This window comes from Notechis scutatus, chromosome 5 (assembly GCF_049901735.1).
Source record: "Notechis scutatus isolate UNSWTSFEM ecotype Mainland chromosome 5, rNotScu1.2, whole genome shotgun sequence".
NCBI classification, from domain to species: Eukaryota; Metazoa; Chordata; class Lepidosauria; order Squamata; family Elapidae; genus Notechis; species Notechis scutatus.
The window spans coordinates 116,218,928-116,241,607 of record NC_142013.1 but is presented as its reverse complement, the minus strand read 5'-3'; the positions used below and the strand labels follow the sequence as shown (position 1 = coordinate 116,241,607).

At 44.4% G+C, this 22,680-nt stretch overlaps 1 protein-coding gene across 1 annotated transcript in view; it reads left to right on the top strand.

The window, feature by feature from the left end:
- WDFY4 (WDFY family member 4) overlaps positions 1–22,680 on the top strand; it is a 98,533-nt gene that overhangs the window by 13,691 nt on the left and 62,162 nt on the right. The window contains exons 9-20 of the mRNA XM_087967700.1: positions 789–1,241; positions 1,869–1,973; positions 3,030–3,220; positions 6,840–7,441; positions 11,252–11,345; positions 13,978–14,192; positions 14,690–14,835; positions 15,163–15,358; positions 17,234–17,310; positions 18,392–18,610; positions 19,638–19,816; positions 21,995–22,226. Coding sequence (XP_087823826.1) covers positions 789–1,241; positions 1,869–1,973; positions 3,030–3,220; positions 6,840–7,441; positions 11,252–11,345; positions 13,978–14,192; positions 14,690–14,835; positions 15,163–15,358; positions 17,234–17,310; positions 18,392–18,610; positions 19,638–19,816; positions 21,995–22,226 — 2,709 coding nt within the window. The remainder of the gene's footprint in view (positions 1–788; positions 1,242–1,868; positions 1,974–3,029; positions 3,221–6,839; positions 7,442–11,251; positions 11,346–13,977; positions 14,193–14,689; positions 14,836–15,162; positions 15,359–17,233; positions 17,311–18,391; positions 18,611–19,637; positions 19,817–21,994; positions 22,227–22,680) is intronic.

The window sequence follows — 22,680 nt, the reverse complement described above, 5'->3', positions numbered from 1 at the left end:
AAAATGGCAATACAGATGATTACTCTGCCTTGAGTGTTTATAAAAGTAAAAATGGGACATAAATTAGATAAAACAATAAGTGTCCTTTATCTCTGTCACCAGTAGCACCAGGTAAAAATATACTTCTAAATAAAGATTCCCAAATTCAATTAAATTGTTCTTTAAAAAAAAGATTATCGTACAATTAAATAACAGCTTATAGAATAGGTTGTATTTATTGAACATGTAAGAGCTGTGGTGGTGCCATGGTGAGAATGCAGTATTACAGGCTAACTCTGCCCACTGCCAGCAGTTTGATCCTGGCCGGCTCAAGGTTAACCCAGACTTCCATCCTTCCGAGGTGGGTCAAATGAAGATGGTTGGGGTGGGGGTGGGGGCAACAGGCTGACTCTGTAAACAGTTTAGAGAGGGCTGTGAAGCACCGTGAAGCGGTCTATAAGTCTGAAGGGCCCCTGCTGAAAGTAAAGTGCAAAGGGACTTTCCTTCATGCTGTGCTTAAAGAGAATGTGGGCGGGTGGAAAAGGGTCCGGAAAAGGGTCCTGACCAAGAGACGCTCTATGAGGGCCCCTTGAAAAGGACATGCAGGCTTCACCTGGGGAAGATTAGCAAGGGCCACCAGGAGGACCTCATGGAAGACAGGCTTGCTTTCCTTGCTTTCCGCTCTAGAGACCCAGACGAAGACAAACGGCTGCAATATAATACATTTTCCTAGATTTAGCACAAGGAAGGGAGCGACGATAATTTTAAAATTGTCACAGAAATTGTTGACAGGAGCATTGTTTCCACAGGAAAAAGAATAAGGAACCTGAAAGCTTTCCAAGTACTAGAACTGCTTTTTCAGAGATCCAACAACCCAAATCTCTGCCAGTACATTTTGCTTGTCCTGAAATCCATCTGGACGTGGGACCCCATGAACTTCTTCCTGCTTGAGGGGTCTCTGCAGCCCATCTGCCAGTTTGTGGGGATCATCCCTCTGAAGCCCTTCCAGGTCCAGGCTCAGTTCTTCCAGCTGGTGGAGTCCGTGGTGGAGGACCTGTCTTACATCCCCCACGAGATCCTGAAGAAGGTCCAGGGCCTGATCCATGAGAACGCCGAGCCCTCCTGCGCCTCGCTTGCCTTGGGCTGCCTCCACAGCATCGCCCAGAGAGACCCCCTCTTGACGGATGTCTTCAGGGACTCTGGACTTTTAGGAATGCTGCTTGTTCAGTTGCGTAAAGAAGCCAAAAGGCTGATAAAGAAAGGTATCGTGCATATTCCATAAATGCAGGCTTTTCTAAATCTTTTCCAAACTCTTCCTGCTGGGAATGGATTGCCCGCAGCTCCACCTCTTTCTCTGGTTGCCTCTGGTCTGTAAGAGCCCCGCTTTGACCCCACACCTAGACAATCTGCCCCGTGGGACGTGCTGCTTCCTCCCGCTGGACCTTCTTTTAGTGCCAGCAGAGGTTGGACACCCTGCTCGCTTTTTAGGGGAATGGAACATTTGCACAGAGAAACTCTCGCTTCCTTCTCCTTTCCCTCCACCATTCACGGTATAAAAGCAGCTGCCTGTCAGGGGCTAATCTGAGATGTTACCTGCTCAGACCTTCATTGGATCCTTCCCCTCCCCACCATCCTTGTACTTTTGTTACTTTCCCACAACCCTCCCCCTCTTTTTAGGTCCCATTTTAGCTTCCCTCCCCCCAATTTCCTTAACCAAACCCTGGCGTTTCTTCTTTTCCAAATCTGCTGCCTCTCCTCACCTCCTCCTGAGGCAGCAGGTCCAAGGGAGCTCTGTCATTCTGAGGATTTATTTTCCTGGTTGTGGGAAGGGCAGCCGCCCCCACCCAACGCTGGTCATGAGGAAATGGGCCTGGTTTCTTGTCATGCAGGAAGCACTCAATCAGGTCCTGGGGTGTTGGAACCTGAGGGTCTCCTCCTCAAATGGATTCTGAAGATGGCAGCCACTCTGGTGGTGGGATCTGTCAGGAACACAGGTAAAGCTTCACTGGCCACAAGGTGAGGGTGGCAGAATACTAGTTCATGGGAAACGTCCTCCTGCTGAGCCTGAAGCGAGCGGATAGTCCTGTCCCCTGGTGGATATTTGCTTTTCCAGTCTTTGCACTGCTCTGGTCTGTGGAAGATTCACGATTCAGGAACCTCCCCATGAAAACAAGGACAGGCCGCCGGAAAGGAAGAGAGGCAACCTTTTCCCTCCTTGCTTTCTAAAGACAATTTCCCAGCAAGCGTAGGGACTTAGGGACCTGGCTGTGGATTCAGAAAAATCTTACAATTTTAGAGAAACTGTAAGGCGATTACAGATTAATTTGTGCACCATAAAGCATGCTAATGTTGGGTTAGGCTAATTCAACAGAGGAAAAGCAATTCCTTTTTCCTTTTCATGAAATCTTAAAGAAGGCCCAGATAACACAATGCTATTTTGGTCTCCATTTGTGTCTTTCCCTTCATTTTTCAACATTTTCCTAAGTTTTCTTAATCAGAAAAAAAAAACAAAAAACCACCTTGAAAGAGGGGCAGAATTGAAAACATTTTCATGGACATTAGAATGGCCATGGCAGGCCATCCAGAGATGCTTTCCCATCTTTCAGTGGAAAGAATTCATACAGTGAGACAGGAAGAGCAGAGGTGGTCTACAAAGAACTGTGGGATCCTTAGGACCCCAGAGCTAAATACTCTGGAAGTATTAACAGGGTGGCCACAGCAGCATCAGCCACGGTGGCTTACTCCAAGGAGGAAATACTTAGAGCAAAAGGTTGAGAAGGAGGTAGCACCACAACTTTGGCATATATTAACAACACCAATTTTTCAGGAGTGGGGGAATAAATATCTTAAGATTTCACGTAAGCCTTAAGCCTTTCGTACAATGCTGCATTCATTGTATCCCTCAATGAAATTTAATTATTCTTGTAACTGATCTATGAATCTGGTCATATATTATAAAATAATCTTTGAAATTATTGTCATCAAGTGACCATCCTTCACATTCTGCTTAGAACATGGCTTAATAGCAAGTTATATGTGCGATTTCTCAGTGATTCTCAGGGACTACGGCATGGTGCCCTACATCAAGATTTATGTGGATAGCGAGCTGTACCGAAGAGACGCCGTGAAGATCCTGGAGCAGTTGTCCATCGTCAACCCTGAGGAGTACATGAGCTCCATTGTTGGGGCTCTCTGCTCCTCTACTCAGGGTGAACTACACTTCAAGCTGGATCTACTTAAAGTAAGGAATAGTAAATGCCAAGATCTATCTTATTTGGGGGGGGGGGGGGAATCAATGGTTGGGCTTTGTTCCTCCACGTGGCCATGAATCAGAGGGAAGTTCTAAACTATGGAAATATAGAAAACTGACTCTATAGAGTCTATAGAAAACCCTAAAACTGACTCTAACTGAAGACTGAAAATACAATTGGCCATTAGGAAGAATTACCTGGTCGTAAGTCCTGCCTGAGAGTGGGTTGTCTTGTGAAGTGATGTGTCTGCCTTCCTTGAAAATCTTCCCAAAGAGGGTGGGTGGGTACCCATTCTAAAATCTCTAGTAGATCCTGCAGGGATCAGGGGTTTGCACAAAGAGATTTCTCGGTGAATGAGGTGTACCTGTGCATCTGGCAAGTGCTGTCCCTGAAGATATGATCCAATATCGGATACGTTTCTTGGCCTCTAAAAAGTTTCCTGCTGCTGCAGTGGTCAATAACTACCTAAAGGAGGTCAACGGTCCATTAAAGGGATCACAGGCGAAGACCCTCAAGAGCGATTATCCTTTTCAGTGGCCTCATGAACAGCCAAGGTTTGATACAGTCCTCAGGGATCCCAATCTGGAGCTTTTATAAGGCCAAGAAGGCTTAAAATAAGATGAGAATGATTATTGGAGGAGAGAGAGAAGATTTAGCTGGTGTGGCTATTTTTATTTCAGTCTACCGTTATCAGGAGGCCTCAAAATATGAAGTGGTAGAGAAGAAGAGGAGGCTGCTCTCCGGGACATGACCTCCTTGTCCAATTTCCACAGGATCCATTAGGCCACAGTGAAGAACAGGAAGTTAGTCAAGAGGCCCTTTGATCTGTGACCTACCATGTGTCTGTTCTTGGGCAGGAGACTCTTAAATCTAAGGAAGAAGCTGTAGAAAGAGAGCAGTTAGTAACCGATTAGTAGAATCTCAGATTTTTAATATAATACTCTATTGCCATATTGCACTAAAAGCTTTATGTAGAGATGGTTGTTCATAATGACAATTTGATTAGGTTGTGAAGAGGGTGAGTGTGTCAGGCAAAATGCAAAACAGAATTAAGTAACCAAGTACATAGTAAACAGTTAGGAAGTTAGATTTAACTTCTCATGTTTGGGATAGGAGCCATGGTGGTGCAGTGGTTAAAATGCAGTATTACAGGCTAATTCTGCCCACAGCCAGGAGTTGATCCTGACTGGCTCAAGGTTGACTTCCATCCTTCCTAAGACAGTAAAATGAGGACCCAGATTGTTGGGTGCAAGATGCAAAACTTTCCAGAGTGTGCTGTAAAGCAATATGGGGCGGTAGAGAAGTCTACATGCATTGGTATTGCTATAAACCTAATTATATATATAATTATATAAAGAAAATAGCACCCGTTGAGGGGAATTTTTCAGGAGTCCAATCATCCAGCAGGATGTAACATCCAGCAGAAAGTAATTTACCTTAAGTAAGTTCACCCACATAGAGGCTGATGCTGCTTCTAGTCCATGATACCTACTGACAGGGAAAATAATTTGGACGCAAGTCTGCTTTCCTGAGGAAATGTGAAAAGAGGCAGTTTCTATACAGAATCTCTTATTGCTGAATGATTAGTTCTGGGAGGGATTCCACCTCCAGAGTCTTTGCTCAGAATAATTTGAACCCCATTGATGAACATTTTTCTTGTACGCTCCTGGTTCTTTTTATTCCTTTTTCATTTTCCCTTGAAGGCTGCAGGGGAAAAATTTAAAGCCATAGCCCCTGCATTAGAGAGGGAGGGAGGGAGGGAGGAAGTAACTCCCCCACCCCCACCCATGGATACTCTCCATCCAGTGAAGAGAAGGCGGCTGCCACAGCTACGGCTAATCTAAAATTCTTCTTATGGCTAAGTTTGCTGCTTGCCTGAACTGATATAAAAACTAATGCAGCCTTGATGCCTAATTCTGACAAATTATAACTATATTAATACATAATATAAGAGAATGAATTTACTAGCTGTAGCCTTTGGGATCATGATTATATTATGTTCAAATTCAGATTGATTTGCTAATTTATATTTAGCTGTTAAACCCCAAGTGCAAGTGCTATAGAGTTCCAGAGCGGCAGGCGGTGGGCAATTATGAGGAATAACGAAGAGAGCCATGCAGAAATAAATTCTGTTAGCTATAACTTAGTTAGGGATTTCCACTCCAGGCAGGCCTGTTACAGATTAAAGCCAGAAGAATAGACAATTAAATTGTAACCGAGTTAGAGCCACAAGAAATGGGGTTACGCCTGACCTCTCCAGATTGTGTCAAAGCCATTCTGATACATCAAGGTCCAGTTTATTAGGTTTAGGCCTGTTCAGGAGCTGCTGCCTGGTGTGATACATTAGCATGCAAACTGAATGGCAGTAACTCGGTTTCCTCCTTGTGTCTCTGGCACCCCTACCCTCTTTCGGAGGATGAGGAAGGTAGGTAGGTGTGTGCGTGCGAGGGGGAAGAAGGGGCAGAATCGGTGGGATCAGAGAGAAGTTTGTAGAGGATGGCATTTTGAAATCACATAACTTAAAAAAATTAAAAGCCCTTATACAGGCAAACACATAGGTCACATCCTCCTAAGCTCACAAAAGACTATACCTTCTGATGAAGGAAGCTTTAGTTCACAAGAGACTATGCCTTCTGATAAAGCATGTTACTCTGAAAAGGTATGACCAGATAGCAATAGCAATAATAGCACATTGACTTATACACCGCTTTACAGCCTTCCCTTTACAGCCTTCACACCGCGGTTTATAGAGTCAGCATGTTGCTCCCTCAACAATCTGGGTCCTCATTTTACCCACCTCAGAAGGATGGAAGGCTGTGTCAACCTTGAGCCGGTCAGGATTGAACTGCCAAATTTCAGGCAGCCGGCAGGCAACAGAAGTAGCCTGCAGGACTGCACTCTAACCACTGCGCCGCCATGGTGCCTTCTGATGAAAGGATAATTCGTTTTGTCTTATGATGTGGTAGCTGTAGCTTGTGGTCTGACATTGTATGGACCAAAAGTCCTGGCTATAATGACTCAAGCCATTAACTTCATGCAATTAGACTACTTCAAAGCACTCAACAGGGAGTTGCCTTTGAAGCCTGCCCATAAGCCATTGTCAGCTCAAAAGGCAGCAGTCAGCTCCTTGGTTGGTCCTAGCCACTGCAATCATAAAAAAACCCATTTTAAGGCCCAAGATTGGGCCTAGGGCTTCTTATGGATTGGTTGCTGATAGGTTTTCAGGTACAATTCAAAATGCTTGTTATTATGTATAGAATCCCAGGCAAATTAATACTTACTGTGCGTGGATGCTGCAGGGCCACCTATGCTGACCCGAGTCAACCTGTTTGAGGGAGCCTTTAGGGAGAAGCTGCCTCAGGTGCCTAACCGAGACCAGGAGGTGTTGTTTTTCTACCATGATGGTACCCGTGTTGTTGAAAAAACGACTTTCCACCGAAGGGTTGGCTGAGCCCTCCTGGGAATGATTCATCGTTAGCCTAGCAAACTCTTCATTTGAAGGACTTTGGTCAAGACCAGCTTCCTTCTGGAGCCGGCTGCTGTTCTTCGTAAACTTTCTAGTGGGCGCAGTGGGTGATGAGTTCTTCTTCCCTTTGTCTCCAACGCTAGTCTCTGCTGAAGACCCTGGTGAGCCCCAAGGGTCGCTCCGCCTTCAGAACCAGCGGTGGCTTCAACGGGCTGTTTTCCCTTCTGGCCGACATGGAAGGCGCCTTGCAGGATCCGCCTTTGGGCGCCTGGGCCTCCTTTGATCACAGCCACATACTAGGGCTGATCCTACGCATCCTCCAGACAATGGCAGCCGCTCTGCACTTGGACCCTGCCAACCAGGACTTCTTCCAGAAGAACGGCCTCTTTGAGAGGATGGCGGAGGACCTTGGCATGCTTGGCTGCTTTTCAGCACAAAGATGGGGACAAATTCCTAGGCAGATCAACAAACCTCGATCCTTTGTTGAGCTTTCAGATACAGCTGTTTGCTCCCCTGAGCTTTTCCCACCTGGGCTAAAAAGCTGCATCAGGATATTCAGCTTCCTGGATTCCATGGCCAAGATGAACCCCTTCGACCTCAAGAGCTGCTTGGAAGAAACAGATCCTCCCATACTGGGCATTTGGGATGGGACAGAAAACCCACAAGAAGATTCTCCAGGAAATCTTTGGGACCATAGAAAGCCTAACAAAGTGGCTGCCGTCCAGCTGCCGGAACCCCAGAGCAGGTAGGCCGTTCGTTGATGGTTATGATATAGAAAGTTAGAAGTGCTAATTTGGATGTTCTAATTATCCCATTTCTTTTTTTTTTTTTTAAGCAAGTTTTATTAATTTCAAAAACAAACAAATCATCATCAACCATTACACATTTGAACCTTTTTCCATTATAGATTTAACAAGTCAGATAAAACCTTATCTTATACAATACATTTCTATATTATTTCATCTATTTCTTTCTGACTTGATTATCGTCACTCTCTTTCTATGTTTCTACAAGGTTTCACCAATACTCTCAAAGACATAAACAGACACAAACATACATATAAAAATCTTTTAGTAAAGTAACTTGGCCCCAGGTATCTCTCTTTATATGGGCTTTAATTATATTCATGCTCATCTTACAGATCATTACCTATTTTATTTACCATTCTGTATCTTCTATATAAACTTCTCCACACATTTCACTCTTCATAATTCTATCTTATTCAATCCATCTTAATTTAAATCATTATATTTGTATCTTTTGCCCATCCTTTATTATCCCTCTATCTCATTCCTTATAATGAAAAAAAAAAAAAAAAAAAGAATTTCTCCTGAAATCACTAATCAGAGCATGATGCCTTTCTATCCTCTCCCTAAATTAATTAAATTAACATTTATAAACACCTAATACCCAATTTGATTCTGCTTGGTACATTCTATCTACTAATTTTTACTTTTAGTAACAATAAAAACAGAGTAAAAATCAAAAATGTTTAAATACATAGTATCCTCCTAAATACGTAGTTAAATAATAAATCTAAATAATAAATCTTATAGCATTCTCATTGCCTTTCCCTTCAATATTTTATTACATTTTAAAAATCAATCATTATTAAACATTTCAACATTTTAATTTCTTATTAACTCTTAAGCCATTCTAATTTTCTATTTCTAATACAAATGTTACAATACCATTTTGTGTACCTTGCAGAATCTTTTTTAAGAAAATTTATGCTTTACCCATTATCCCTAAAAAAGATTCCTCTTTTCCCATCTAATTTTAAAACTTTGTGGCTTTTCTCCGCCTTTCCCCTTTCTTTCTTCCCCCACCAAATCTTCCTACCCCTCCTTCTTCTAACCGCTGTCTTGCCGGCATCCCTTCTCTGTTGTATTCCCTTTTTCTCTTGTTTGCTATCATTGTATTTATTTTGCATCATATTTTTCTCTTTCTTAAATGTTTTTTTAGATCTTAAGTCCTTCATTTTCCTCGCTTTCTTCCTTCCTTCTTTCTTAAATGAACTTTGGGATTCATTGAAGATGGCGTCTTCATCTTCTTCTTGTTGTTCTTCTACTTCCATCTGTATTGTCTGTTCGTAGTTAACCAACGCCATTTCTAAAAAAAGAAAAGCCTTTTCCATACCATCTTTACAGGCTGCTTTTGTTTGCTCATATTCATCCCTCAGTTCCTCAAAGGAAAAAGCCATTGTAGATCTTTTCTTTTCTTTTTTCCCTCTTTCTTCTCACACCAACCAAAATATTCCAAAAGAAAAATAAGACAATCCCAAAGTCCACAATCCTCAATCAATCCAAGCCAAGCCAAAATTCCCCCTTTCTCTTCCAGGGGTAGTATCAGACAAAGAAAAAAAGAAAATTCAAATCTGTGTTCTGAAGCCTTATTAAGATTTTATTTCTGTTTTCAAATCCTTAAGGCATCTCCTCCAACAAAGTCCAACCAGATAAATATATTTTTTGTCCTCTCCCTTCCGACTTATCCCAAAAAGCTAGTTTTACCTGAAAAAAACAGGTTTCTCAATATCCATTTATTAATTCCGTCGGGGGGGGAGAGTAAACTTTCCTTTCAGCACCTCAGAATTGCCGCTTATTTTCTCTTGTGGAAAGAATCACCCAAAAAGCCATCATTTTCAGGAATTAAATTAAATATATCTTAGAGTCCTGGGTCGACCAAGAAGACTTTCACTTTTAAAAACTTTCTCCTCTTCCTCCAGCGCATACTTGCCCAGCTGCCGGCTTCTTTGTGGCGGCCATTACGGACCGCCGCTGCACCGTCTTGGTAAAAGGAGGTTCTGCTGGCTAGGGAGGGGGTCTGCAGCACCCCCAAACCCTTTCCCGGATCCCCCCTACCTTCAGCTGCCCTGCAGGGCAGCCTTGCTCCGCACCCTTTCGGATCGGAGCCCCAAAAAACGGCTAGCGCGGCAGGGATCGCGCAGCTTCGCGAATCCCTACCGCTCGCAAAGCCGACAAACCGGAAATCCCCCTAATTATCCCATTTCTTACACATATTGGGGACTATATTTTCACGAGTGTACACATTTATAGATCATTACAATGTGGATTTACCTAGAAGACAAGTTCAAATGATTTCATGTTAATAGCAGACCTAAGTATACCTGTGTTAGTCACAAGGAAGGGGCACAATTATTTCAAGTGCAAAGGAGGTTATTGACAAAATTTCTTTGCTATCACTTGCCATCAGCAGCTCCTCTTCTAAAGTATTTTCCCACTCCTTTAGAGAAAAGTGGTTTGAAGAACACCCTGGATAGGACAAAAGGGTGGCTTGCAGCTGGACTTAGATTCTGAACCCCATGGAAGTTCATTCCAATTCATGTGTAAATGAAGCTCCGATCAAACTGTCTGGCATTTTTTTCGCAGCCTTCTGGATCTTTCTGCTTTCCAATAATGCTTAATTATAAGTGAAATTATACATGCATACCAATCTAAATTAGTGTCCCTCACTTTGGCAAGACGCATGGATTTCACCTGCCAGAATTCCCCAGCCGGGGTTACATCTACACATCATAAAGTTGCTCAGGTGGAGATTCCCTGGACTCTCAGCCCCTCTCAGCCCCCTGATGTAGGTGAGGTCAGAAAGGAGAACCCCCCCCCATCATTCCTGGAAGCCTGTCCAAGTTTCTACTAATTAAAATTAAGATGGGATTATTATGGGAGTTTCTTTCTTGTACATTGCTTAAGTCTCCAGAGTGTGTAATCTTTTCTTGAGGAAACCCCCCCCTTTTTCTTTTCTTTTTTAGATTCAGCTGCATATGTTGTCTAGATATATGGGAAGTCTTTGATTGCATAGATGGACTGTTCATTAACAAAATTATAGATATTTAAAGTTGGCTCTAAATGACGAAATAGCCAATATTTAGCAGCCCATAACAAGTCAAATAAGGACCAACAATTTTGATTCAAAATAATTTCTCATAATGAGAGACACCAAACAGGAACGTTCTTTCTCTCTTTGCTGTTTTTCTTTCACCTTGGGAGCCATAATTCATTCACAAAATTATGGGGGGAAAAGGCAATTAAAATTTCCATTCATTAATTTTGTTGTGTGGAAATTCCAAATAAGCAGACACTTCTCGAAATGTTGGAAAAACTGAGATCTCAGATCAGAATGCCTTCTTTGGTAACCTGGAGGAAATAAGCCTTTCTATTCAGACCCAATGAAATGCAAGCCAATTCTTACAGAATACTACAGAATTAGTTTGTTTGGGTTTTTTCCCTGCTTCAGGAAGGAAGATCTGAAACACAAAACTTGTTCCTTCCCTGTCTCTCCCGAGGGAAAATGCATTGTGGAGCTTTAGCTTCCCTGTGGGTGTCTGGGAGGGCCTTCTTTTTTTTTGGGGGGGGGGGGGTACCCTTGGCTCCAAGGAGGTTGCAAATTTTCCTCCCCTCCCAGAAGTATTTGCCTTCCTGTTTTGATGCAGGAATGGATGAGAGAGAAGTTCCCACTCTCGGGCCTGGTTTCTGCTCTTTTGTCTTGCGTGTCCAGAAATGCCACAGGTGTTTTTCCCCTTGTCTTTTCTCTGAAGGCCACGAGGGGAGGACTCGGTGATTGTGTGTCCTGGAGCCCTCTGTGTCATGGTGACGTTGATGGGCAAACTCTACAGTGAAGCTTGCCCTGAGGTAAGACAACAGGGGACGACGGAGGGAGGCCCATGAGGGAGATTCAACTTCACGCAGGCGAGATTATATAGCATAGCCTGGCATTATACTCATTATTCCTTTCAAAATAAATAGTATTATGCAAAAGAGAAAAGTAATGAAAGAAAATGAAAGCAAAAAAGAAATCTATTCTGCACCCCTCCTATTTACAGTCCCCTCTTTCATCTGTATTCACATTCACTTAATACTTATTTATTTAGTTAAACAAATAAAGCCACCCAACTACAAAACAAAGTAATACGGAGTTGAATATTAGCATCCTCATCTGCAGCCCAAGTTATATACCAGGTGTAATCTGCAAGGCACTCCCAAGTATGGAGTCTGCTGGTGAGAGGAGACAGGAAGGGCGGGCGTGGGGTGGATGGACCGACTGACATGTTTGCCCTCGGACTTCATCCTGACGCAAAGTTGTGGGCTTATTTGCTGAGTGTAATTGCATCTCCTGTGCCCCTGTCAGACTCTGGGAGGGATGTGCAGGGAAATCAATCCATAACAGCTGGGGAAACAGAGACTACTTTCCTGTCACCATTAATTTTTTTTCACTAAAACCCTTTTTTCCTGGAACGAGCATCTCTGAAAACGGCACATTTTATTCAAAACAAGGCAATCTCAATATTGGCAGGACTGCTGTCATAATGCGAACAATCAATTCCTTGTACTCCATTATGGCTCTCTATTGAATTGTGAGGGCAATGCGGATTTACTGAGCGGTGTCATTCTTCCCCTTAACCTTGCTTTTTTGCTGAAATAAATTATTATTATTAGGAAGAGCAATATTTAAGGTACAAAAGGCATTACGGTCTACTTAGAAAATCTAGACGGCACTTTCTCAACTGCTGGTGAATTAGAGGCCCCAGTTCATGAGAGCCCTTTGCAGCCCCGACTGAAGGGACCCGGAGGAAATGGCCCTGAATGGAAACGGTCCCTGTGACAACGTTCGCTCCTCCCACTCAGGCGGGTCTGAGCTGGCTTGGTGCTGGCCATGATCCATCCAAAGCCCGTCACAGATGACCGAGGAACCGGCACGGCAGACCTTTAGGTATCCCTCCCTCCCTCCCATTTCTTTGGTTCTCAAGCAGGATCAGGGCTAAAACATGGACAGACACTTGCGCTGCTGGTCTTAGGCTGAGCAGAGAACAATGTGGCCGACCTTCATCTCGGCTTGATCGCCTGTGTGCCGGATATCCCATAATGCCATCGTTTTATTTTTCAGGTTTATAATTTTAGCAAACAGATTTGCCCAAACTACCCCATTTATTATAGTTCTATACTTCTTGGCACAATTTTTATTTATATACTAAATAAATTCAAGTTGATTCCCACCCCCACCAGTTAAATTAGTATGAAGATGGCCATAACTATCTCCATTTTTTTCTTTAAAACATGTATTCAGTTAGTTTCTGCATATTCTCTACTTTCCCAAGTTTTAAACTAGCAATTCTTTCTAATTGGCACAAGTTACCAGTTTTCCGCTTAGCTGCCAGAATCCCTACCTTCCTACAACGGAAGACATGCTCTGGGTCACGGGTGGGTGGACCACCTTGGCCCCTTCATGACTTGTGGACTTCAACTCCCAGAATTCCTCAGCTAGCTTTTTCCAGGAGTTGAAGTCCACAAGTCTTAAAGGGGCCCAGGTTGGAGTCCGCTGCTCTGAGCAACCCAGGTTGAGTCAAGGATATCAGAAGAATATGACAGACGTCACCCATCACCCTCTATTCCCCTTTCATTCCCCGGGAAATAGGACCCGGTTTTATCATATTTAGAAACCTAAATCAAACTTGGCTTATTTGTTTGCTTTAAGTTTTTATACTGCCTTTTTTCATATACAACTTGGGGGTGAAGGTACCCGATACTCCTCCTTCCTCCTGTTTTCCCTACAAGAACCCTGTGAGGTGGGCTGACAAACAGTGACCGGCCTGGCTGGTTCTTCATGCCTAAAGTGGGGAAGGAGAACTCACCGCATCCAGCAACGTAATTGTTACCTAATTAATTGATCTTGATTTTCAACCTACCTAGCATCCTTTTGGAGACAGCATGCTACGGTACAATGAACATAAACACCTCTGAACGTATTCTGCTGTTGTGTTTGACTTATCGGATCACATTTGTTATCTTAGCCTTTTTCATTTAAAAATTGAATTTATTTCCTGTCTGTTGTATTTTATAAACATTAATATCATATACAAAGGTGAATTCAGATGCCCTATTTCTAATTGTGCTAATATCAACCACAAATTAAATATTCAGGACTTGGGTTCCCAGCCCAGCTTGTAACTCTAAAATTCTCCAGTAAAATTAGCGCACAATGGAGATAACACACGAAGAGGCAACTAATTTCAATAAAATCTAACATGGAGCAATGAATGAGCATTTGGAAATTTTATATGCTATTTGTAACCTTATTTATTCACTGTGCCTTGTAGCCAGACCACTCTGGGTTCCTGCATCATTTCTTCTTAAGTTTTTGTCCAGAGGGCCAGAGGACTCTGATTTCTGCCGTGATCCAGGGCTTCTCTGTGTCCATGATGGCTGCCGGTTACTAGTTGCCCTCCACTCATGCCTGTCCTGCTTGCCCTGCCTTGGCTTGTTTCAGTTATCCCTGGAGATCCAATTCGCTGTGGCTGACCACATTCAATCCTTGATGGGCTTGGAGAAAAACCGCCAAGGGGCTTGTGCAGCTGGCCTGCTGGGCAGCCTCACCAGCTCCTGCCCGGAAGTCCTGCACGATGCCAGCAGCCCCCTCCACCCGCCTCTGATCCGGCTCTTCGAGAAGCTCGCCTCCCAGTCCATTCAGCCCGAGGTCTTAAGGTGATGTGTCAGGGTATCACAGCCAGTACCTGCTGGGCAGTCTGGGGCTTCAGGACTTGGGTTCCCAAATGTCTCCCCAGCAACTCTGGCTGGTGTCTTCAGGGCTGACCTATTCATTGATATGTTTGTACCCTGTCTTTATTGTTTGCACAAGTGGCTCAAGGCAGCGAACATGTCCAACGCATCTCGTATAGTAATTGCTATTTCTTATTTTCTTTTTCTTCACTGTGGAGTACAGTGTTGGTAACGTGCTGCAGAGATGCAGCTGGTAAGGCTCTGAAACTCCGCTAAAACTTGTGGCAGCATCTTCCAAGGCTCCTGTGCTCAAGAGACCTTGGCCAGTGCCTCCGGCAGCCTCAGAACATGCAGTGAAGACTTTGGGGCAATTCTAGGACCTCCCCCCTGACCTCCGCCATGCACCTCCTGCATAGCTGCCTCATCCAGGCCTTCCTTTTCCTTTGCCGTGGGACATTTGTCCTTCGCTCGATCTCTTTCAGGCAATTCCTGTGCCTACGGATGATGCCCCTTCCCATCGCTCCTAAAAAGCACAAGTGTGGCAGAGAGGAATTGGATCGAGTCCAGAGGGGGGCAGCCCAGAAGAGGGTGACCCTGCAACCCAAACCCTGCGAGAAACTGCTAAAAGGTCTGTTTAGTCTACAAAAAGATGATCGAGGCCGCGGCGTGTGGGAGTAGTGTTCAAATACATGAAGAATTCTCAGAGGGCAGAGGGGATGGACATATTCTCTATTGCCTGAGTTGAAAAAGTCAATACAGGCAGACCTCACTTAACATCCGTTCGTTCAGGGACCATTTGAAATTATGAGGGTGCTGAATGAAGCTTTCAACTCTCAACTGTGGGATGCCTGGTTGACGTTTTTCTCGTTACTTCTCTTCTTTCTGCCTTGCCTCTCAAAGTTCCCAGTTTGGAACCTGCCGTAGTGTCACTAACTTGGTATGTTTCTTGTATTAGGTTCTGGAATAGCTGCATGGAAGGAGAGCCCAAGGGACACGCTTTGCTTGAGCTCTGACCCCCCGGAGTCTTCTGCAATGGCTCTCCAGACGGCCATGAGCCTCGTTTCCTTGATAAGCCCACGCAGCCTGCATCTGCACAGTGCCTGCCTGGCCCCTTCCTTCGTGGAGTTTGACATGTCCCTCGAAGGATACGGGTAATTTAGGAGGCTCTTCGGCTTCCCCTTGCAACCTTCCTCATCTCAGCCTCCAGATCTTTTGCCTTTGGTTCCACGGAGTCTAGTTCAAAAATCGATCGATCAATCATGTTGTTTAGATACCTTATGCTTTGTCATCTGAAGGAATATTGCCCATTTATGGGGCAAATTAGATAACAAATGTAGTTCACGGCAACTTCACGGACAGAGATTTCTCATTTTCCCTTTTCATTATTGCTCATAGTTCTGTAATGTGTAATGGGAAACATGCAAGGAAGTACCCCTCTTGTTAAGTCATTGAGGGGATCCTTACATACCTAGTGCTGTTTACATACATGTCCTCCTTAACGTGTTTTGAGCCAACGTTGCTTAGTGCAGGCCAGAGATGCACAATTGCTTTGAGCTGATTGTTGTATTTTTGAGTGTGGTCTGGGAAGGCCCCCTCGCTGAAAGGGTACGATTAAGATGAAGGATTGAGTAGGGATAGATTAAAATGTAATTTGACCTTAATTAAATTTTTGAACACTTACATTTAAATATAGTTAATTTTATTTCCCCACCCCCCACGTATTTAAGGGGAGAACTACATATTTTGCTGGCAATATTTGGATCACTGGTGGGGCCCATTAAGGTGAGGGGTGGGAGTTACATTTAACCTCAGGGATGAAATGGTACCAGATGGATGTCAAATTATGTAGCCCTTTGAATTTCATTTAAAAGATGGAAAGAATATTTTTTGTAGCTCTTGCAGTTACAATACTGAATAACTATTACTAAACAGCAAGGAAGTTAGTCAGTTCGTATCACTTCCTCATGTGTTCGGATGTAATTATGCAACTTTTAATGCACATTTTGCTATAAAGGGGAACAGGGAGCATGGAATGGCAGAATCCAGAGAAGTACAAAATAAATACTGTGTCAATCTTTGAATGGTCAGACTAGCTAAACAAAATATTTTAGGTTTGTTACCTAATATGTTAGGCAACATATCGGTTAGTGCAGTTGCTGTTTATTTGGGGTGAATAGCAAACAATTCAGCTACTCCTCGGTGGCTGAAGAATGGGTGCGCACTCCCATTTAGAGGCCTTGCTTCTGCACGAGTGGAGTCGGTGGAGCTACCCAACCTAGAAGACCTTTTCTTCTGCCTAAGTCTGTGTGTCTGTGTGTGTGTCCAGCCTCCCTATGTCGAGAACACATTGTGGGGCTGTCATAACCCACACCAACCCCTGGGGGAGCTTCCGCGTTCACCAAGGCTGCCCAGCGCCCAGGACAGGATGGTCCCCCCCCGTGGGATCCTCTCCCAGGTGCAGGTTCCAGGGTGTGCTGTGTTTACCTTCCGCACTCTTGGCAAGTGCTGTGGACGTGCGCTGGCCTTCTCCTGACTGCCGTTCTTGCCAAACCTGGTCCAGAGCCAGCTCCAATCTTGGTAGCTTTGGCCAGCGCTCCAAGGTTGCCCCACCCATGGAAGGGACCCCCCGGACCATGGAGGCTCTTCTTTCTTGGGGGTACATTTGTGGGAAAAGGCCGAGGGGGCTTCAAAGCTGCGAAACAACACAGGGCCTTCGCCTTGGGTAAAAACGGGGGGTGGGGGAATTGTCTGCTTTGAGAAGTAAATTGGAGTATTTCGTTTAAAATTTCACACGGCACCCTTATCTGTGAAACTGTAGAGTGGGGAACTGCCACTCTTCAAAAGATGTATCTGACATTTCCATTGAGTAATCAGAGGGATTACAGAATGGAAGGGGATGATTCAGGAGGAATTGGGAGAGAGAGATTTAGCTTTTTGTTGGGGAAGTTTATAATCATTTATGTCTATTTCTATTCCTTCACAAAGAAATGCGCCTATTACTGTTTTTTATTTTCTTGTGTTTGCAGTTGTTTGTTTATCCCAAGTATGGCCACCATTCTAGGCCAAAGCACTGAACGGTCCGTCTTGGGAGGAACCGGAAAAGGTAGATTTTTAAAATACTGTCTTCAAAATGTTGGCCGTAATGCTGTGGAGAGCAGTTCATGTACGGCTCAGAGGTCTGAAGGCCTGAGGCCTAAGTTATAATCAGATTGTGTACATATAGATGGATGTGTATGCATATGTGTATCTGTGTGTGTGTGTGTGTGTGTGTGTGTATGTGTGTGTGCGTGTAGTGTTTATAAAGTCTATGTGGGTATCGCCCTGGGGGTGTATGCATATGTGTATCTGTGTGTGTGTGTGTGTGTGTGTGTGTGTGTGTAGTGTTTATAAAGTCTATGTGGGTATCGCCCTGGGGGTGTATGCATATGTGTATCTATGTGTGTGTGTGTATGTGTGTGTGTGCGTGTAGTGTTTATAAAGTCTATGTGGGTATCGCCCTGGGGGTGTATGCATATGTGTATCTATGTGTGTGTGTGTGTGTGTGTGTGTGTGTGTGTAGTGTTTATAAAGTCTATGTGGGTATCGCCTGGGGGTGTATGCATATGTGTATCTATGTGTGTGTGTGTGTATGTGTGTGTGTGCGTGTAGTGTTTATAAAGTCTATGTGGGTATCGCTCTGGGGGTGGGGCAGTGGTGGTATTCAATTTTTTTTACTACTGGTTCTGTGGGTGTGGCTTGGTGGGTGTGGCAGGTAAAATCTCTAGTCTGAGGTGGTATGTGACAACCACTCAAAATTTCCACTACTGGTTCTCCGGAACTGGTCAGAACCTGCTGCTGAAGGCCACCTCTGGTGTGGGGATATATGTAAGTTGTTCAGTGATTCCCCTTGAGATTTTGAGATCATGGGATCAGCAATAACCTTTGGAGATCATTGTCTGGACCTAAAAACTTCACGAATTCATTGGAGAGTTTATTTTTGATTCAAGGCTTTGAAATGCTTAGTTTTCATAGAAGGAACTGGATGTATCCGCCATACGCTCTGTTCCTCCTGTGCCAAAGTGGAGGTGGTCCCTGTGGTGCAGCCACCCTTTCTAAGGGGCCGTGTGTCCTTTGAGCCTTCTTCCCCCTGGCTTGGGCAGCATCTCCCCGCAGTCTCTGCTTCATCCCTTTCTCTGCCCTCTTAGGCATCAGGCGGTTCCCCCCACCAGATGGCCTCACTTTCACCTCCTGGTTCCTGATCAACAAGATGTGTTCTGCTTGTGACTACCACCCGCTGCGTTTCCTTACCTTGATGCGCCACATGGCGAGAACCGAAGAAGCCTTTGCTTGCTTTGCTGTGAGGTTTTCTCCCCTAGAAGGTTGTCTCACCATCTCGACGGAGGAAGTGGCATTCGAGGCTTTGGGTAAGGGTCTCGGGGCCAGAGGGCCCATGAACGGCCTCAGGGAAAGCAGGCTGACGAAGGCCCGAGGTGGAGAAAACGCGACGTCCTCAAGCCCTGAGTTTCTTGGAAGATTAAAACCAACCTCTGAAGTTGTGCCCAGAAAACAGCTTCCATTCTTCAACACAGGCATACATACACGCACCAGCCACGGGCTTTTCAAACCCTGTGTTAGGTCTCCTTGCAGTTTTGTAGTCAAGGCATGGCCAGGCAAATACTTGAAGCTTCAGTGACCCCTGTGGTTGGAGAGCTGCTTTCCGAGTGCATTTCTGGAGCACGTGATGCCCGTCCTTCATTCCATGAAGGGACTGAATGAACCATTCCTGGTCATTGCTCAGATTGCAGTAATGCGCTTTCTCTCTCCCCCCTCCCCCGTCTCTCTCCCTCCCTCCCTCCCTCCCTCTCTCTCTCAGGGCTGCATTGGGCCCTTTTGCAATTGTGGAAGCGGCACTTACACCTGTCCCTAGACCGTCAGAGCATACAATGGGCTTGCTTCAAGACTACCAGGTCTCCCTTTGGAGTGAGCCCAAGCCTGGCACCCACCTCCCATCCTTTTCAAGCAGCAGCACCTGAGCCGCTGTGTAAAGAGTTCCGCCCAGGTGCTGCTTCCGTGCCTCTCTGCGAAAGCCCTTTTAGGACTTGAATCCAAATCCCTAATTATCTTGGCATGGAAAAACCGAAAAGATCCTCTGCCCTCATCATGTCCCAATTTCCTCTAAATCCAAACTCTATCTAGCCTTGTCAGTGGCTGCTCTTACTTGGAAAGGCATTGCCTGGGATGTTTGGGTGTGCGCGCGTTTGTGTGCTTTGGGGCTGTCCTTGGTTGACATCCAAAAAGTAGCCCTCCAGTGTTCAAAAGGGAAAGAATTTTATTTTTCTAGAGACTCTGTCACCATCTGGCCCACACATTTTTCCCAGGTCTTGTGGTAAAACTTTTGCCTTTGGTTTCACTATAATGTGGCAAATTATTCCATTTTTTGTGACAATACAGACACGATGGTACCCGAATTTGAAGATGAGACCTCTCTCCTGTGCCAAGTTCAGTTCAGATGTGCTCCTCTGCTCGTGACGGGACAGTGGCATCATCTTGCTGTGACTGTGGCAAAAGAAACAAAGCAGATCTGCACCGTTTCAGCCTACCTGAATGGCAGCCTGGTGGGCTCTGCGAAGGTGGGACATCGGCAGAACGAGGGCCTTTCTTCCTTTGGCTTTGGACTTTTAGAACAGAACAGAATAGAATAGAATCCTTTATTGGCCAAGTGTGATTGGACACACAAGGAATTTGTCTTTGGTGCAAATACTCTCAGTGTACATAAAAGAAAAGATACCTTCATCAAGAGTCAAGAATCATTATGTACAACACTTAATGATAGTCATAGAGTACAATAAGCAATCAAATCATACTAGGAAACAATCAATATAAATTGTAAGGATACAAGCGACAAAGTTACGGTCATACAGTCACAAGTGGGAGGGGATGGGCGATAAGGAGTGATGAGAAGATTAATAGTAACAGTAGTGCAGACTTTGTCAATAGCTGGACAGTGTTGAGGGAATCACTTGTTTAGCAGAGTGATGGCATTCAGGGGAAAAACTGTCCTTGTGTCAAGTTGTTCTGGTGTGCAGTGCTCTATAGCATCGTTTTGAGGGAAGGAGTTGAAATAGTTTATGTCCAGGATATGAGGGGTCTGTAAATATTTTCACAACCCCCTTTTTGAGGTCCTCCATGGAAGGCAGGTTGGTAGTAGTTGTTTTTTCTGCAGTCCTAATTACTCTCTGAAGTCTGTGTCTGTCGTGTTGGGTTGCAGAACCAAACCAGACGGTTATAGAGGTGCAGATGACAGACTCAATAATTCCTCTATAGAATTGTATCCGCAGCTACTTGGGCAGTTTGAGCTTTCTGAGTTGGCGCAGAAAGAACATTCTTTGCTGTGCTTTTTTGATGATGTTTTTGATGTTAGGTGTCCATTTTAGGTCTTGGAATATGATAGAATCTAGAAATTTGAAGGTCTCTACTGTTGGTACTGTGTTGTTTAGTATTGTAAGGTGGTAGTATGGGAGGGTTTCTCCTAAAGTCTTACCACCATTTCTACGGTTTTGAGTGGGTTCAGTTCCAGATTGTTCTGATTACACCCACGAGGCAAGTTTTTTAACCTCCCATCTGTATGCGGATTCATTGTTGTCTTGAATGAGACCAATCATTGTTGTGTCATCTGCAAACTTCAGTATTTTAACAGATGGATCGTTTGAGATGCAGTCATTGGTATATAGGGAGAAGAGAAGTGGAGAAAGCACACAGCCTTGGGGGGGCCCTGCGCTAATTGTACAGGTATCAGATGTGATTCTGCCTAGCTTCACCTGCTGCTTCCTGTCTGTTAGGAAGCTTAAGAACCACTTACAAGTGTGTTTATCTACTACTAGCTGATTTAGTTTAGTTAGAAGAATGTCTGGAATGATGGTATTGAATGCTGAACTGAAGTATACAAAGAGGACCCTTGTGTAGGTATTTGGAGATTCAAGGTGTCTTAAGCTCTGCTTCATGACAAAGATCAGGACTGAAAAAAAAGAAGGGTTTGCTAATTGGGTCACTTTTCATGCCACAATATTTCTTTTCAGATTGTCTTGTATGGAGGAGCGGGCAATTCAAAAATATATGATAGGCTGCAATATTCCAGCTAGTTCAATCAGAATAGAGTTGGAAGGGACCTTGGAGGTTTAGCATAGTGGTGTCTGTCCCCTGGAACGTTCAAAAACATGAGTTGAAGCAAAATGGAGATACACAGATATACAGATAATCAGAGTTGGAAGGGACCTTGTAGGTCATCTAGTCCAACCACCTGTACAAGCGGGAGACCCTACACCATTTCTGACAGATGGGAGTCCAATCTCTTCTTGAAAGCTTCCAGTGATGAAGCTCCCACAACTTCTGAAGGCAACTTCTGTTCCATGGGTTGATTGTTCTCACTGTCAGAGAATTCCTCCTTATTTCCAGGTTGAATCTCTCCTTGTTCAGTTTCCATCCATTGTTCCTTGTCTGGCCTTCGGGTGCTTTAGAAAATAGCTTGAGGTCTTCTAGTCCAACCCCCTGCTTAAGCAGGAGAACCCTATACCATTTCAGACAAATGGCTGTTCAGTCTCTTCTTGAAAACCTCCAGTGGTAGAGCACCCACAACTTTCTTGTGGCAAGCTGTTCCACTGGTTGATAGGTCTCACTGTCCGGAAGTTTCTCTTCAATCCTACTGTAGGTTGGATCTCTCCTTGATTCGTTTCCATCTGTTGCTTCTTGTCCTGCCTTCCACAGAGAAAGCACCACAAGGATTTCAGCCACTCCTTTGTCTTCTACTACAGATGCAGTACATCCGGTCGCTGCCAGGGAGCTTCACTTCCATGGACCCCGCTTCTTTTATTGATGTCTTTGGCTTTGTAGCTACACCGCTGATGTGGAAAAAGAGGTCTTCCTTGTCTTGGCGCCAAGGCCCCATGTTCTTATTTGAAGAAGTTCTCTCCGTGAAAACTCTGCAGCTTATGGAAAAACTTGGTCCGAGATACTACAGCAATTTCCAGGCTGTGGAGCTTAGAGGTAGGACTTATAACTGCAGGGACTTCGCAAAAACTCTCGTGTGATTGAGAACTCACTCGATCTGGTTGTGCAACTGTTCCTATAGTCTATTTGTCTTTCAACCTGTGTTGTATTCAGTCATGGGAAGGTAGAGAAAGCAGATCCAGCTGTGGAATTATTTTGACACAATGTACAGAAGAACAGGTAACTCTCACAAGCAACAATGCAGACTTTAGTACCATGGAATTCTCTAAGCATCCAGAAAACAAGGCTGCGAGATGGAAATGTTCAATGAAATAAAAATAGACTATTGTGGAAGAAAAAAATTAGGTTTAATTAAGTCTGGGCAATATGCCAGCCATTGACCCGCCAACTACAATTTCTCCCCCCCCCCCCCAAAGGACTTGCAACCATTAATATGTGATGGTTGAAATCAGTCCAAATAAATGCGGGCACCTGCTTTGAGGAAACATAA